Raw genomic sequence first — 18,602 nt, 5'->3', positions numbered from 1 at the left:
GCTCCGCGATTCCTTCTAGCAACTCATATGTTTGAAGTGAAACACTTTCATCCTGTAATGGCTCCCACATTTCAAGTTCCATTGGCCATGGTGTGTAGAACCTCCTATAAAACCGTTCTGCCATTGTGTCCCAATCAAGGATTGAATTGGGAGGAAGGCTAAAATACCAATCAGCTGCCCATCCTCCTAACGAGAGTACAAATTGCCGCAGAAGTAGTGCTTGACTTCGTACCGTGTTTCTACATAGTGCTAGGAAATGCACTAAATGGCGCCTTGGACATCCAACTCCATTATACAAGGGAAAATGTGGTATGGAATATCCTCTTGGGAATAAGACCATTTCAACCCATTCAGGATATGGGTGATTTAAAATCTGTTCTCCACCAATCGCATAGTTTTGGGGAATTCTAGACTTTTCCTCTTTCAAAGCTACAATTACCTTCGCTTGATTTGTTCCCTCCCTTCGAGCAAAAACTCTTGCTTTTTCATCATCCTCTGGACAACTTCTGATTTGTATATCCGCATCTTGAAAATTCACATCCACCGAAATTACGTTGCATGAAAAATCAAAATGGTCACTGGACACACTTTCTCCATCGTATGTTCTTGCTGGCGAAGGGTGCCTGGGAGAGAAACTTGAGTTTACGGATGACTCGAGGATATGTGAGGATTGAGTAGAATGTTTCCACATCTCGTCATCCGATAGACTCAACTTCTTATCTTCAAAACGAAGCCGCTTTCGAGAAGTTATCACAAGTTCCGTATCCGATCTGTATCCCATGTTTCTTTGAAACGGACTTACTACATACTCTGGAGTATTTATGTAGAGCATTGGAGGTACAGGGGAGTACTTTGGTGAAGCCATTGTCCTTTCAGGAGTCACACGAGCCTTAGGGGTTACCATGAACTCTCCCACCGCAAGATTTGGTGAAGTAGGAAAATCTGGCATATGAATCGAACATGAAACATTGCTTCCTTCTTCTTCATCGTCACTTATCACAATAGGGGAATCTGGTATGTGAATTGGACTTGAAGCACTGCTTTCTTCTTCTTCTTCTTCTTCATCATCACTTATCACAATGATGTTAAGGCATGGGACATGGGTTATTGCCTCGTCTCTCTTCTTCTCAAAATAAGCTTTTAGCTCTGGAGATTGAAGTTCTTCAGGCAAAAATTCTTCAAGAGTGATGGTAATGCGAGGAAATTGTTTCAAAGGCTCATCGGGGACAAGCTTCATTTTCTTTGCTTTCTTTTGGCTCTTCTTCTTATTCCTCGCGTTTTTACTCACTTTGGTCCTTTTTACCTTTTTGGACGTTTTTGGCTTTCGCGCTCTTTTCGAAACAAAGGGCGCCTTGGCTCTGGATAAAGAACTTCGTCTTTTCTTCATTCCTTTTGATTGATATACAACCCATTCACCCTCTTCATCGTCATCGGCTGTAATTGGGTTTGCTGTCACTTTCTCAAGAGAGGGAAGCTCAATAACCCTCGAGTCAAAGAGTTCTTGAATCTTGTCTTTCAAGACAAAGCAATCCCTTAACGAATGGCTGATAAGGCGATGATATGGGCAATACTTTGGATCACTTTTCTTGCCTTCTTCATGCGGCCTTTTCACATCGGGGAGTGTAATCAACTTCTGCTCCAAGAGATCTTCGAACATATCCTCTACCAAGTCATCTGTAAAGGAATACTTCTTTTCCAATCTTTCTTTCATGGTGACCTATTTAGTTTCCTTCGGTCTTTGCGCTCCAACCACAACAGGAACTCTTTTCTTGGTTTCAACTATTGCTGCCGCTGAGGTTTCAAGCCTATCTACAACCCTCGGCCTTCTTCGTTTGCCCAAGTGTAGTTCCATGTCATGTGCTTTGGTACATAAGTCATTGAACCCTTCAAAGGTCTGAGCCATGAGCGTTGTAGAAAGCTCATGTCGAAAATTATTGAGACACATGCGAATGAGTTCCAACTGCGTGAACTTTTGTGGGCATGCAAACGTTAAAGCTCGCCATCTTGCAATGAAGTCCGTGACTGGTTCGTTATCTCGTTGTTTGGTCTCAATGAGCTCTGGTACCCCAACACTTCTTTGGGTATTGCGGAACTGTTTGAGGAATTCTTTAACCATGAAATCCCAACTTTGGATTGATCCTTCAAGGAGATTCAAATACCAAGAAAATGCAGAACCTTCAAGAGATTGCACAAAGAGTTGTAAACACAAGGCTTCATTCTGTGCTATTGGCCCGCATCGCGAGAGGAAATGGGCAATATGTTGTCTCGGATCTCCCGTTCCTCCAAACATTTTGAAATCAGGCTGGGAGAAGCCATGTGGGAATGGAACGGTATCCACCCATGCCGGATAGGGCTTTGTGATCATCCGAAAGCCCTCGTCATCTTTTTCTTTAGCCTTCTTTACTTGCTTCTTCACCATGTCATCGATCATGGCCATGAGCATCGGGTTTGCATTACTGCTCATTGGGTCAACGAAGAAATGTCCGTTGCCCCCAATAAACTTTGTTTTCGGGACTTCGAATGATTCCTCCTCAAAGGCAGATTTTTTCTGTTTGTCCCCTGTTACTTGGGCTTGCAAACTTTTGATCTGTTCCATCAGGTGAGACATTTCTGGGTCCCTTCTCGCTAGCTGTTCCTGTAGCGAAGCTACCTTTTTTTCCAACAACTGAGGGTTTGAACTTTCTTCATCACCCACTTCCGTAACCATCACAGAAACACTTCTTGTCTTCTTACTTGTGGAGGATGATGATTTACTGCTCGTGGGGGATGACGAATACACTAAGACAGAGTCATTCCCTTCGCTTATAGTTAATCCCTTTGGTTGTTCTTGCTTTGCCATAGACCTTGTTACTGTCCCTGGCATAGGCATCGAAGTAGCAGTTCTTTTTGCTTGTTCAACCAACTTGGCAAATTGTTCCTCCGTGGTGGTGGTGGAAACAGAATCTCTCTCACCATCAAAAGAGTTCAACTCTGACTCACTTGATTCTGTGGAATACTCAAGGTCATCATTATAACGACCAAGAGCATTTTCAATTGCTCCCATAACGTTGGCTGCTACAGACTTCTGTTCTCCCTTTTTGAGGGTTTTGTTCCTCCTTTGCCTCTGTCTTTTTGGGTTTGAGGCTTTAGTGGGGGGTTTTTGGTCGAACCCCTACAGGCATGGAAGAGAAAACTTGTGTCTCCTGGATTTTTATGATTGATGCAGCGTTTCTCACAATTGGACTTACGAGTTGATGATTCGTCACGGATGAATTATGTAAAGCCGTCGAATTGTTGGTCTTTCGTTGAGCCAACGAATCCACCACTTTCGATTGGGCTAACAAATTAACGTGATTTCGGGTTTGTCTGATCATCTCCTTGCCAATGTTCTGGATGATGGAACAATTTTCCACAAATGCCCTCTTTTGAGCTTTTTTCGCAATCATAATGGAGTGCTCCGCCTGTGTAATCAAAAGACCCAATGTGCTTTGAGTTGTACGGGCCTTGGCCAGGATAACAGAGACTGCTATTGCTTCCTTAGCATCCTTTGCTTTTCTAAGGAAGTCCCACGAGCACCTTGTTGCTCTTACTGCCATATATTGTTTGGCAGCCTTTAACAGATCTTCGGCTACTCTTTTGAGGTTTTCAACCTTTTGGAGTAGCAAAGTGCTATTGTTTGTTTGAGCTCGCGGTAAGACAGCCAAGAGCTTTCGCTCTGGAGCCTCCCCATGAGCAGGCACTTCTGGTAAGACAGCCAAGAGCTTGCACTCTGGAGCCTTCCAGTAAGCAGGCACTTTTGGCGAGACAGCCAAGAGCTTGCGCTCTGGAGCCTTCCAGTAAGCAGGTGCTGGAGAGACTAACACGTCCCTCCAGGATTTTTGAATCCCCGTCATAGGATTCATCGGTGTCTTCACAGTGAGTCCGTTGTTGGCCTTCATGATTGCAGCTTCCATATTCGAATCTGTTGAAGCAAAGGACACTGTTAAAATAATGAGTTTTATAATTTGTTTTATTCTTCAAAAGATGGGAGGAGAAATAGGTCCCACTGGGCGTGCCAGAAATTTGTAGACATAAATTTTGAACAGTAGAATTTATCCACGCTTCGAAATCCATATCTCAAATATCCACTGTTCAAGCGAACAGTGTTGATTTTTTTATATGCAGGCTCCTATTTCCGATTTGGATTTCAAATCGTTAATTACATACTTAAAAATAAAACCTCCGATTAATAAAGAATAAAGAACAAGAAATAGACTGGAATAATTTAACTTTATTGATGATTGGGGTTTAAAACCCTTGTTTACATCAAAACAGAGAATACTGGATACATTTAGAGGGATTGGAACCCTTTACCTATCGCTTGATATGCTTACTCTTACTGGTCTTCGAAATTTGTTGAAGATTGCAGGTGGTAATGAGCGAGTAGGTTGCTTTGATGGTTGTAGATAGTAGTGGTTTTGCGTGAATGGGGTATATCTTTTCTCTCTCCGTATATTTTCTACGTTGAGGGAAAAGAGGTGTGATGATGAAGAGTTGAGAGATGAAGTATGAGATCTAAGGTTTGAGATCTTGGGGTCGATGAGAGACAGATGAGAGATGTTAGGTCTGATCTGAGATTGAGGTCCCTTCCTTTGATGATGGATCTCATATTTATAGGGGCTTCCTTCACCAGATGCTTGGCCGCCAAATAATTCCTTTGATTTTGAATAGTTGTTGTCAGAGGATAGGATGATATCATATCTTCTCAGTCTCTTTAAAGTTCGAATGTTGGTTGCATCAGATGACATTCATCTTGTAACATTCTTTTGCTTCCACAGGAGTATTTCTTGGGCTCTACGTACCAATTTGAGACTATGTGAACCCATATTTGGTTTGTAGGCCCTGCGAAATGCGGGCCTACATAGTTCAATGGAATATTTGATTTGTAGGCCTTGCGAGATATGGGCTTACATGATTCAACTGATTTGTAGTCCTGCTACTTCTTCCGCAGGCTCATATATTCGTTAGGCTTGTCGGGCCAATACGTGTTTGTTGATTCGCGGACTCGCTGGGTCAACATGCTTTTAGACTCTTTACATGCCTTTTAGTCCGCAAGCCCAACATATGATATTCATCAATCTTTGGTTGAAATTTATGTGCCAACAACGCTCGTCGGCAATTTTAACTGTCCAAACATATTTTGGACGGTCCGGATTCTAGAAAGAGAAAAAGATGAGAGAGTGGTGGGGTGAGGGGAGAGAGAGGGAATAGATTTGGACTTTTCAAAATACATTTGGACGGTTGGGATTGCCAATGAATACCACCATGTGGTACCTACTCGACACCTACAAATTTCTCGTGTATTGCACTTACTGCGTCTACGAACATTATATTTTTGCCTTTTTGATTTCCTATAGCTAGCACGTGTTAAGGCACTTATAGGTCGTGAAATCAAGAATATTTATTCAGGCACTTAGGTGTGAGGACAATTTCATCCCTTCCACTTGTATTACTCCATTTCCTACAAGATGACAAAGATGGGAAATTGCAATGTTTATTTTGTTTCTAGCCAGTTTGGTTGGGAAAATGAGAACACATTTTTTTATTAGATAAAAGTTTTAAAATCTACGAATAAGCTTAATTTCATTATATATTTTTCTTGCACGACGAATCTAAGACTTGGATGATATTAAATACTACTTCCAAAATATACGCATTGTTTTTTCCTAAATGAATACTGTTATCTTCTAAAACGCACTCATCTTTTGTCCAGGTTAAAAACAGCAGAGAAAATTCTTGCATTTTTAAGTTACTTTTGACTTTTAGTATGGTTAGTAGGAAAATTTTAATATTAGAGGGGCACAAGTCATTTTGGTGGGCAGATGGATGAAATATACGTATCAAAGATTTCTTGAAGCACTAGCGTTAGATTCAAAAGTCTAGGGGCACTTAGCCCTGGTCCATGGGCTACTTCTTCATACTTCTATCCTCCATAGCCCTCGTTTGACATCCCCACATTTGAAGCTAAGTTGGAAGATGATTGGTACTCCTACAATATCGGCCGTTATTTCCTTCTTTTATGTAGAAAAAAAAAAATTGGCAGGAGAGAGACGGAGAGAGGCGACATTCTTTGCCAAAAAAATTTCAGTTGTTCTGACGTAATCATATGACGGCGAGTGGACGACTCATTTGAGACTATTTAGCAATTGAGGGTATTCCTTCCTCTGGGTATTAGGCATGTCTTGCAAATTGGGGATTGAGGTGATTCAAACGATTATTTTTCCTCCAAATTTTCGTTAGAAGTCCATGTCTTCAGGTAGGAGGAATTGGCTTTGTTCACAAAAATGGGCATGCATGAAGAGAGATAGAGATACTTTTTGTGGGGAGTAGATTTTCCTTTTTCTTTTTTGTCAATCGATAATTCAAGGACCGAGGCAATTGTTGCATCCCCTTGATGCATGCATGATGTTATTGTGGAACAATATAAATACATATACATATACATAATCCGTATTATATATATAAACGCTACTATAGGTACAGACGGCCACATGGGGCCCACTACGTCGGTACATATTCTTCTCATGACGATTATGAGTAATTCTTTGATGTCATTTGTAACCCACTTTGAGCAAACGTACATAGATGTCTGTATGTAAAACAAATAGGATGAGTTGCATGATCTTATTATCGTATGGTTGAATAAGGTATTCTTGATTGCTTTCAGTATGGGTATTTAGGTTGACTTGTAGTAGGGAAATTAGCTTCTGACCTCACTGAACCGAATGGCTAACCAACGGTTTTGGTCATGGTTGGAATAAAAGAAAACTGACGGTTTTGGTTTGGGTTATAAATTTCGGTTTTGGTTTTACACCTGAACCGAATTGTTGCCATCCCTAGTCCGTTCTGGTTCAACTTTGGTTATTTTTGTTGTCCGTTCCAGTTCAACTTTGGTTGTTTTTGTCCGGGTATGTAATACATGACTCTTTGTATTTGCTTCGCAATCAATGAAGTTCTCTGTTCCCCAGAAAGAAAAAAAACATTCGAATTACAAATTTAACAGCTCAAATGCTATGAAAACCAATTACCCATAGTCAAAGAAGTACCCAAAAATCAGAAGGTCCTTATGGTGAATGACACAAAATCTAACGTTACAGTCAACAAACAAAGGAGAGCAGAAGCTACTTTCCCATAAGACACTTCAGTTTGTGTGCAAATTTTCTTCTCATCTTTGGAAGCAATTTGCGGCTTATATGGAACTCCCTGCAAAATCACGTATCCGTATATATTATACCTTGCCGAGAAGCTTAGACTGCAACTGCTTCACCAACTGGACTAGAAATGTTAGGTTTAACCTGGCATCATAAGAAGCAAATAAATGACTATGCATTATTAACTGTATCAGATGAAGTAACTATTTTTCTCCCTCATCAAACGCTATTGCGAAAGAAGAAACAGGAAAGATGTGTTGTTAAATGGTATTGGGGCGCAACAGTTGGGTATTTACACTTCAAATTAGCATACAATCAATCAACTAATTTTCACAATCACACATTAGTAACCTCAACACATAAATCATTCAACACAAGAGACAACAAATCAAGTATTGTAGATAAATAGAGAAAGTCGTCTGTGAGATCAATGGGCGTCACTGCCCTAAAGTCATATTTGCTCTCCCTTTAGGTAGCTTATGACATTTATAGGACTTCAAGTGATTCTCCATGAAAAGTCAGGCTATGTTTCGCTAAGGTTCTTATTTTTTAAGTACTTATTTCCCACTTTACGAGACAGATTATTTTCTCATAATACATCACCTTTAATTAAAAAAAAGTACTTATATTGAAAAATAGTTAGTGGAATAGTTGAGATGATGCGTATTCATTCAAAACTAAAGACAACTTTTTGTTAAAATTTTGTCTAATGTAAAAGAGGAAGAGCCAAATGGGTTGTCTAATGTACCCGTGAAAAATGAAAGGGAATCTCACTTCAAGACCTAAGGAGACTTTCCTCCTTACCTGCAATCCGTACATGCACACATGTAAGGGGTTTATAAGCATTTGGCTGTCTTACCTAAGTCTGTCTGGATCTTGAAATTGAATTTATAGTATACTCCTCTATGAAAACTAACCCTGTATACTCCACTATGAAAACTAACCCATATATTCGTGACTTAAGTATTTATTGTCTCCTAATATTCCTAAAACAAACAAAAAAACACCCAGTTTAGTCGTCACTTTGGGAGGCTGGGAAAGGAAGATTGGGTAGAGGATTGACCTTCGGCAAAGTGACTGTTCTCAGGGTTTTCGTTCGCAACCTTCTCTCTCTTTGTGTGTGTGTGTGTGTGGGCGCGTGCACGTGCGCGCTTTAAATAGATATGCAGATAGGTTACTCCAGATGTCCACTAGGGAGTATTGCCCTCATAGTCAGCTGCAAGAAACCCCACTGTACCTATGTTGGAGCGGAAGCTAAGGTCCCACTGCGTGCAAGCGGCTATGGAGACTTGAACCCAAGCCTTGAGCGAGGAACTATAAACACATAGCCATTGAACCAATCACTTGGTGGTCCACAACCTTCGGTATCACTTCTTCCGTGTTTTTCCAGACTAGAGATTGACAGAGCTAGATAACATTTAAGCATCTGATGAATTGCTTAGATGGCCAACTAGGGGGTGTTTCCAACAAGCAATAACTTAAGGATCACTTGTTGAAAAATGGCAAATTGTTTCCACTGACCAATAAGTTGTTGAAAAATATCAAGTTGTTTCCACTAACCAATAAGTTGTTGAAAATTTTTAAGTTTGTTGAGAGAGAGTCGTTGAAAAATGTCAAGTTGTTTCCACTAACCATTAAGCCATTAAGTTGTAGGTGAAATGCGAAACTTGTTGCTTAGCATGAACAAGAAGCCAAAATGCCATAACTTGTTGCCTAAAATTTTTAGTGGAAACACAGCCTAAAAATGAACTCATCATATTCATAATTATGTCGACGGCTAACCAATCAAAAAATATACTTGTATTCAGTGGTGGGGTCAGGAATCGAACATGGAGGTGGCACCCAAAAAGGTTAATATAATCCCTCCATTCCAAAAAGAATGCCACATACGAAAACCGAGAACCTAAAAAGAATATGTTTTTATTCAAACAAATTCAAACTTTTTTTGAAAGATATTTACAAGAACTCGTGAAAGGAACTCGTTATTCTTACACATATGTAAATCAACATGTGTGTGGATTCACTTTATAGATCTATTCACACCCATCATTATCCACAAAGAAACATGTAGTAAAAATATTAAACTTATGGAATTCATGTCTAATGCCGATCAAAAAAATAATGTCCAAATGGGTCACGCGACTCTTCAATTAGTGAGAAAAAATTAAAAAGCTTGTGGGAATCTACAAACGTTGTGGGATTAAATCCAAAAATTTAGAAAGAGAGAGAGCTGAAAGGAGTTTCAAAAATAAAGAAAACATATACTCCCTCCTTCCCAAATTGTCCGCCTCCTACGAAAAATTGTGCAATTTTTGGTTCGAAAAATAAAGTACTTCCAAGCATCATTTTTCAAGTTTATTTACACCAAATTAAAGTACTTAAGAGTTCTTTAATATGGTGCTTGAAGTTCTTTAATATGGTGCAAAGAAATTTAAAAAATGATAAGCAGAAGTATTTTATTTTTTGAACTTGCACGTCTTTTCGTAGGGGTCCGACAATTGGGGACAAAAGGAGTATGTTGCAACAGGGATTTGAACTCCCGTGAGGGAAACCAAATCGCATGCCATATGCCTTAACCAACCAGACTAGGGTAACATTTTGTGAAAACATTTCATATATTTATATTTATTGTAGCCTGTCTATTTTGTGTGTGGTATTTCTGGAATGGGGGGTGGCACGTGCCACTCCCCCCCACTTGCTAGCTCCGCCCCTGCTTGTATTAACCATTGTGAAGAATCTGAACTATGTTGCCAATAAGAAAATTAGAGTGCATAGCATATAATTCACCCTGGCTGTAAATCCACAAAAGTACCTGCATGTCCTCTATCAGAGAAGGAATAGACAACTTACCTTGGCTGATTTGAAGAGTTCATCAAGAACTTCAGATAATGTCGGGTGTGCATGTACAGCATACTTTATGTCCTGCAGGATAAAAATTATACCAATTGATATGGAATGCACACGAATTGATTCCATAATTTTTCTTCAAGCATAAACTGGTAGCAAAAACTAAGAAAAACTGGAAAGGTTCTATGCTTTGATAAAAAAGCAAGAATATACAAGATAAGAAGCAGAATAGAAAAGCTAATTGGTGGTTCCAACAGACCTCGAGTGATTCAACTATTGCCTTATAAGTATTTCTCATTATTTCACTCTCAAAAAAGCCCAACTTATTAAATAATTATACAGCAAAGTACGTAAAGGCTTCCTTTTCTTCAATTATGCCATCCATGTGGCTAGATCTGATCATCAGAACACAAGCGGAAGCATTGTCATCCAACTTTGCTTTATTGCCCTATTACATTAAGCTATCTTCTGTGTTCAAATTGCCCCAAGTCATTTCTTTTGTTGTTGTTTTTAAATAGAAGGCTCGAACATTATTTAGTCCTTCAATATTTATTTAGTATTAGATGTTCGAATAGCTCCTTAATCATACGATTCCTAAAATTAGGTCAAACATTGTGGGCAAAATTGTTCCAGGCTCCAGCTGTTTCTACCTGGAACTCAAATATCTGTATTATGTATATATACTGATGGGTTCTTAAATTAAGAAGTTACAAGCTTTTGGTTAATTTAAACTTCAAGGTTTTTCACATAGAACCTCCTAGTATGCATCACGTCATGCAAGTTGAAAGGAAAAGTGATACCTGTATCCTGCTTCCCATAGCAATTGCATTGGATGCTTCATGTATGAGGTCTGCAGCATGCAATCCAAAAATATGAACTCCAAGAATCTCTCCAGTGTCAGGTCTGTAAATCAACTGCACAAACAATATACAATAGTAAACCAGCAACTTCATACTTTGAGAAAATTCATGCTAGTCCCAAAGAAAATAAATGAAAATGAGACCATTTTTACCACACCACACTTCCAAAGGTGAAAGGACAAACGAAGTAGGTTTATGTTTATCACCTTAGCAAGTCCTTCCCCTTCATTTTCCGCAAGGGCTTTCGTGTTAGCCTTGAAACTAGTCTTGGCAACACTGATTTCGAATCCTTCTTTTTCAGCTTTTTCTTTGGCTTGAGGCTGCAAACCAAAACTGGAAGCTTAAAGAGCTACTGTATTATGATTTTCACAGGCATGTTGAAACAAAGCCTTTCCATGTAAAAACCATGCCAGGAAGATTAACAATGCTTCAAAATTGTTTCCTAAGCTCAACCAAGAAACGTTGCTTAAGCATAATGAAAAATCACATGGAGCTTTTGTTTTCATCAAAGAGGAAGAATATGAACTTACAAAGTCTCGTCTTCAGTTTAGCTCCATGTATACAAGATAAAGGAAGGTAATTAGAGGGAAAATGGAGCTGCTTCTCATTCCTCCAAAATTGGCAGGCAATGGGAGAATGGGATTTTGCAAACTTCTTATTTCTAGGCCACAGTAGGTTAACACTTCTAGAAAGAACCAATTTACTTCAGGGTAAATACATAATATAAGGTTTTTACTTTGTATATCAGCATAAAAATGCTCACAACAAATATTCTCCGCACTAGCTATATCACCCACATTAGCTGATCCAGCTGTAAACACAGGATGGATCTACACAGAAACATAAAAAGATTAACATAGACTCCTCGGTTTTGAGACAACTGGTTAAAAGAATGTCACCTTAGTTGCACATTTGAGGTTGTAAAGAATGTACATCGTAAGGCATAATGCAAACTATATGTGTACCCAAAAAAAAGGAAAGGAATATGTGAGGAATGATACCCAGGCTGAAGAACAAAGAAATTTGTTGAGTCACAACTTATAACTCTGTTAATCAATGATAAAAAAAAAAAAAAAAAAAAACCTTACCTCTGTTAGTCCAACAAAACTAATTTCAGGATGAGTGAAGCAAGCTGCTGGGATGCTAAGATGATTCAGCACATGATCCTTTCCAGAAACTTGTTCAACAACTATTAATAAAGCAATGTTAGGAGTCAACTCATGAAATTCTAATAGTGATGAACAAATACTAGATGGTTGATAAAGTATAATATAAAGTTGTTACCAGAGATCCCTTGTGCACTTGCAGCATGAGCAAGCATCATTTTCCCATTAGCATCACCGATGCAATATAAGTGAGGAACCTACTTATAAAGTCACGTCAGTGGAAAAAAATATATAACCAAACACCATAGACAAATGAGGGGAAACTCATGACTGACCAGCTTTCCAGTTGCATCAATTACGCGCATGCGATCATCAACAGGAACAAATCCGCGTTGAGTTTCTACATTAATCTGCAAATGAACCAAGTATTGGCTTACACTAATTACCACTTGGAAAGTGACATAACAATTGGTAGATTGAGATGTTTTAGTGTCAAATCCCTATTACATTTTCTAAACCAAGTCCTTTGGTATGCGGAGCCCTTCCAGTCGCAATGAGAGCAGCATCTACCTGCAGCACATAGCATAGTTCTTAGTTATGCTAGAATGGCAACAATATGATTAAGAAAAGCAATTCAAAGAAACATGAAGGACTCTATAGGATAGTAGTACAAATAGGAAGAAATCAAATCCTTAATTGTGTGTTAATGATGCAATTCATTTCCTTGCTTGTAAAGCAGTATAATAAACGAGCAATGACAATAACAGAATTCGTAAAATGCAAAAGCTATTCTAAATAAATAAAGAGCAAATACTTAAGCAGCGGTGAGCGAATTTAAGAGCCACTTCCCCTCAAATTTGTTCTGAAACTAATAGTAAATAAAATCTCAAAGCTCAAGCATGGAGTTCTTATTTGCAGCCCCGGACTCCAATTGAAGGTACACAAAATATAGCTCAATCATAAATTATTTGGGCAGGAGCAATAAGCAAATGAAAGGAAAAGTTTGATTGCAAAAAGATTACTGGAGTTTATATTTGCCTAGATTAGATGCTTGTGACTTACCTCCAGAGTATCCTTTAGTTCCTTTGTCTTGGCATCAATAAGCTCAATCGTTACAGGCTTTCCATCTTTTGCTGGTGTAATCTGTTAACATGTATCAAACAGGAGGGAAAAAGGAAAAACCATATGAAACAAAACAAGTGAAAAAAATTGAAAAATATCCAGTGGGATATTGCCACACAAAATAAAAACAGGGAGTGGATATTGGGCGACAAAGAACCTTGCTTGCAAATACACCAGTGTGATAATCAATTTTTCGAGGATTTATGAGAACCCGCTGAGCCAATTTCCCTATCTCAGGATCAAAGCCGGGCATAAGCTGATCTAGAGCTTCAACAAAGGTGACCTGCAAAGACTCTGGTAATTAGACTGGTGACTTGGGTAGATGTCACAACATTTAAACAGTAAAAGAGCAAGACAGACTTTAGTATCATCGGTATTGGGTGTCCAGGACTAACAATCCTGACTGCTCAGTCCTTAAACTCTGAGGACAAAAAGTTCTACGATCAATCATGGTTAGAGCTAATACTATGAACTTTGTGTTACAGAACCTAAGAAGGCAATCCAAAGTGGTTGCTGAACTCTGGATTGAATCTCAAACCAAAGGGGTAAAAAAGGTTAGTTGCAGGATCCATATACTGCAGATGACGAATTATGCTCTGGAACCTTGCTCCCGCTCTTCAAAGCAAAAATCTCCCAAGAACCTTGCTCCCATCGAGTGAATCGGATTCCCAACTGGGTTAGAACCTCTGGACATATGAATCCCATATGAAACAACGGGAGAGATACCAATGAAGAGAAAATTTCAAGCAAAAGTCAGCAACTATAAGATAAGAGAAAAAGAATCACTTAAAGTAACTTTAGCACTTAGCATTTACATGACTTCTACTTATTTTTGTACAAGTTAATCTCCTACTCAATGAATCTCCAATACTTATTCCTATTTTAACACATACTACAACTAAAAACTATAATCTTCAGATCATAGAATATTTATGCTCTCTTATAGGCCCTTCCAACCTTAGAACTTCAATATACCCCACTCCCCTCCTCCCATCATCACGCAACTAAGAAAAAACTTTGGGTGGAATGTGGAGGAATCAAGCGGAAGACATCGACATGCTTGTAGTGGTTGAACGGAGTACGGACCTCAAATTAAGAACCTCAGAAGATATGGAAAATAGCAATTGCACACAATGAGTCATCCCACAAATTTATGCTTTAAACTTGAGGCTAAAGATAATAAGCTTTCTTGCAAGATCTTCCTTCCCACAAAAGGTTTTGATTTATTCTACTTTAGTTCATCACACTTGGCAGGATGAAATATTCTTTTCACCTCTCCATGCAAGCAACAGAAAAATGACAAGAGTTTTAATAAAGTGATCATCAGGTAGCAGATAAAAAAAAGACTCATACTGAGATTGCAGCAATCAAGGTCAAAAGGAGAGTGAACCACCTTGATTTATAAAGGAAGAGAGCACGGCTAAATGTTATCGAACAAAAAACTTGAACCCGGATAGGGCCAGACATCGAAACATGACTATATAAAAAAGCAAAAGGCGACCACGCAGTCTTGGGCCAGCCATTGCTGCTTACAGGGGAGCTATGGCACTGAGTACAAACTCATCTATCCTGCCTTAAGTACTTAAATGCTTCCTAGAGTAGTGCACTTTACTGGATAGAGGTGGACTGAGTACTAATGGGATCTGAGGAATATGATGGGAAAGCACCTAATTTCAGTTAGCTATCTTCTTCACTCCTAATACAGTTGTTGATCTGCATTGGACTACAGGTTCATCCTCCAGTCATCAGAAGCTACTTCAGAGTGGATACAGTATTCCTCAAATTAGCTTCACAAGAAGTTCATCAGAAAATATAAACCATGCTTACCTCGCTTCCAAGTGCTGTATACACATCGCTGAATTCAAGACCAATATAACCACTTCCTACTATGGCTATCCAGTCAGGAACAAATTCCAGTTTGAGTGCATGATCACTAGTTATTACAGTCTTACCTGAAAACCAATCAGAATTTCATGATGATGAACCGCGAGGACACTAGTAAATTACATAACGAAGTAGAAAGAAAATGTTCTAAACAGACACCACGAGTTCTGAGCCAACATGGTCATTTTTTGTGACCAAATGGTCCAGTAGCAAGTGAAATGTAATTCCCAAAATTTTCTTCCTCGTATGAAAGTTTTTATTAACAGTCTGTAGTTTATACACCTACATCATCAAAAATGGCACAATTCCTCGGGCTCTCTAAGCTAATTTAGCAGACCCCTTTAGTATTTGTATCATGTAATACTAAGCATGCTCAGAAGCGTGCCAAAATATCCACCTATGCATTCGAATGTGATTGCCAAAGAAATGAAAATACACTATATTATGACAGCAATACCATACTTTTCTACAGTAGTTTACAATTCGTTAAGAGAGAGAGAGAGAGAGTTGAAGAATGTGTTACCTCCCAGAACTATTTTACAAGTTTGAACATTGTTTTCTCTAGAACTGAACTGCTGATAGTAGATGGTCAAAGAAATAATAACTTACCATCAACTTCAATTCCCTTAGGGACGAAGGGTACAGAACCAGTAGCAATGATCACGTCTTTTGCTGTTATAACATTGTCCGTCCCATATTTCACTTTTTGTGGACCCTGAATGTATCCATGGAAGATAAACAATGAGTGATAGGGAGTACTCCTTTCAAGCTCTAGTGGTCACATGATAGCTGTAAATTGAATAAAACTAATTCTACGGAATTTCTAGCACCTTTCCAATAAAGTGAACTGCCAGAAAATCCAACATACCAAAATTGTACCAACACCAGTCAATATGTCAACACCAAGAGCTTTTAGAGAATTGGTCAAGTTACTTCGGATCTTCAAGGCAAGATTACTAGCATGATCAGCAACTGCCTGTCTGTCATAGCCAGCAGCTGCAACCTGTCATCAAGTTAAAAAACAGCATAAATTTAACTCGAGTGATAAGCTACATGGTATGTAATCAATTGCCAGACTAGCGCACACGACTTCAAGCTTCAGCGAGGGAAATTCTAAAGTGATTGGGGATCTGAACATGTAAGAACCACATGAGAAAATAGATCACAAAATAATTGGAGAAGGGGTGCTCACAGAATAGCAGTATACATCTTTAGAAACTTCAAGAGTTACTAAAACTGGAGAAACACATAGACAATGGATTTTCAGGTTTTCTAAAGTTGTAATAAGACGTCTACCAGATAATTAATCTCTACGAAATCTTATGCTCAGGTAAAATGTTGCTACTGTAGAAAGGAGAGGGTTTAAGCTATGACTATGTCTAGTGAAGAAGCAATGAGTACTTTTAATAGATTTGTTTGTACTGGTCTACCCAACAAGCTTAAGCACTAAGTGCAGTTGATTACTACGTCATATAAAACCACATTCAAAGAAACATGAATTTTTTATCCACAATGATCACGAACACAGAGGATAACCTTCACCGCTGATGTTCCAAGGGGTTGCTTAGGAATATAGTGAAGAAATTCCTCAGTTACACAATAATCATACAAATTTCTAGAAATGTTTGATCCAATTTATCATGTTAACATTCAACTGAACTACACATCCACTTCATGTAACAGATTTAGAGCATGTACACCAACAATAGGTGAAATACCTACCCAAAAAGTACCTTTTTTACTTTACCTACCCTTATTTTCCTCTCGCTGTCTCGCACTACACCAGTTTCTCTACTATTTCTCTATTCCCATTAAATAAGATATAATACTCCTCCGAGAACCTCAACCACCGCCACCGCCGTCGTCAATCCTCAATCCACAACGACCAGATCCTCGACCCACCACCAAACTCGATCAACGACAATCAGAACCGATCAACGACAATCAGAACTGAACTCCGAACTCAAAGACCTAAATCCCAAATCCCACCAACCCGACCCGATCGACGACGGCTCCTCTGTCTCCTCCTCAAACCTGCCGCCTGTCTCTGGTGCAACTGTCGGGGATGCTCTCGGTCTTCTCGATCTCCTTTGGGCAGTGGAAGAAGGACCTGGTTCTAGTTGTCCATTCTGAGTTCAAGAGAGAGAGAGAGATGTAGTGGAGTGTGTATGAGGGAGTCGCAGTACATCAGCGAGGAAGGACAAGAGAGATTGAGGGAGTGGTAGGGAGGAGAGAGAAAATAAACAGTATTTTAATGGATACCTTGTGAATAGGACCTCTGTATAACTGTATAAGTACCGAGCATTTTTCAAAAAGGGAAAATGGCTTGCTCTTTACTCAGTGCCCATTTTGGGTTTTTGCTTAGGTAAAATACCTAAAATGCTCTTTTAGCTAAGCTGGTGTTCATGCTCTTACAGTCTGCATCTCTTGAAAATGCATTCAGTTACCGGCGTGATGATTATTATCGTTTTGAAGCAATTGTGTTGTATGAATTTGGTGTGAAAGAAAGCATAAGACATGAATCTTAAACAATTGGGTCATTACATGAATTAGGTTTTCATGTTCTGCCTCGTCAAGCATAGAAAAATCGATGGCTGTGAATTTGAGATTCAACATCCCTCTTTCAGATGAAAGTCATCCACTACCTCCATCATCATGATTTGTGTGGTTAATGTGTAGGCAACTCTCCTACCCAGTGATTATCCACTGATCACTGAGCAATAATTACTCGTGGTAGCCAATCTAAAACAATAATAAATCGTGGTGTTTTAAACATACTCCGGTAGGTATTATTGGTGCATTTGTGAGAACTAAGTGTGAGTGTGCTTCAACTAAGTAGTAATGGCTTAGGATTGCATGAGGATTGAAAATGGAGATGAGTTTCTCTAACTTTCCAGGTAAAACAAAAGCAATTTTTTGGCCGGCGAAGCACAATTGCGCACTTTGTCAAAAAGAAAATAAACCCATTAATGTGCACCGAGTTTTAGCAGCTACCGTAGACCATCTGCTGCAACATGGTGTCATTTACCACATTTTGACTGGAAACCATTTAACGAGCGAGGGTGTTTGACACTCAACACAAGCAACTGCAAACTTGATCAGTGTTTTGACAAAGCAAAAAAAGGGATTTCATCATCAAAACGGTAACTGAAACAAAACTACAAGGAGGAAAACCAAAGTAGAGCTATGCAATAAGGAAATGACATGGAATACGAACAAGAGTAAAAATGCTTCAAGCATCGTAAGAACAAGAGATTAGGGGCTTTACTTCACCTGTAAACCAAACGCCTTCATGTGGTGTTCATTCTGAAGCTCCCGCATGCGGCCACTTACAGCAAGGAGGGCCTTGGAAGGAACACAACCACGATTTACACATGTTCCTCCAATCACATCCCCCTCAATGATGGCAGTTTTTAGGCCCTGCAGAGGTCAGTTTATTAAAAAAGTTATGTCAATTCTGACAAGAACATAAGTTAGAGAAATAATACAGGAATTCATTCACCCAGTCGCCTTATGTAGGCAACATATAGTACCTATCGTTTCCTTTTCTCAAAAGATAGCTCTATTGGCAAAGTTTTATTTTGATATACCACTGATATTATATACATGCAATT

At 39.0% G+C, this 18,602-nt stretch overlaps 1 protein-coding gene across 5 annotated transcripts in view; it reads right to left on the bottom strand.

Annotated features, from left to right (window-relative positions):
- Positions 1-18,602, bottom strand: part of LOC131325634 (dihydrolipoyl dehydrogenase 1, chloroplastic-like) — a 97,326-nt gene that overhangs the window by 76,058 nt on the left and 2,666 nt on the right. For 3 of the 5 annotated variants that reach the window (XR_009199768.1, XR_009199769.1, XR_009199771.1), the window contains exons 2-15: positions 18,262-18,408; positions 15,857-15,991; positions 15,598-15,703; positions 14,932-15,056; positions 13,262-13,387; positions 13,045-13,125; positions 12,490-12,552; positions 12,318-12,392; positions 12,161-12,239; positions 11,965-12,065; positions 11,083-11,196; positions 10,817-10,930; positions 10,020-10,091; positions 7,200-7,313 (exon numbers count right to left, since the gene is read on the bottom strand). Coding sequence is in view for 1 of the 5 variants with exons in the window: in XM_058357976.1 (XP_058213959.1) it covers positions 7,266-7,313; positions 10,020-10,091; positions 10,817-10,930; positions 11,083-11,196; positions 11,965-12,065; positions 12,161-12,239; positions 12,318-12,392; positions 12,490-12,552; positions 13,045-13,125; positions 13,262-13,387; positions 14,932-15,056; positions 15,598-15,703; positions 15,857-15,991; positions 18,262-18,408 (1,386 nt within the window). In the remaining 4 variants the exon portion in view is untranslated. Of the gene's footprint in view, positions 1-1,972; positions 1,983-6,931; positions 7,314-10,019; positions 10,092-10,816; positions 10,931-11,082; positions 11,197-11,964; positions 12,066-12,160; positions 12,240-12,317; positions 12,393-12,489; positions 12,553-13,044; positions 13,126-13,261; positions 13,388-14,931; positions 15,057-15,597; positions 15,704-15,856; positions 15,992-18,261; positions 18,409-18,602 lie in introns of those variants that run through there. The other 2 variants (XR_009199770.1, XM_058357976.1) reach the window with 2 other exon arrangements.

The sequence above is a fragment of the Rhododendron vialii genome, chromosome 5a, assembly GCF_030253575.1.
Source record: "Rhododendron vialii isolate Sample 1 chromosome 5a, ASM3025357v1".
Taxonomy (NCBI): Eukaryota; Viridiplantae; Streptophyta; class Magnoliopsida; order Ericales; family Ericaceae; genus Rhododendron; species Rhododendron vialii.
Note: the sequence above shows the minus strand (reverse complement) of the source record. Positions and strands in the feature narration are given on the sequence as shown.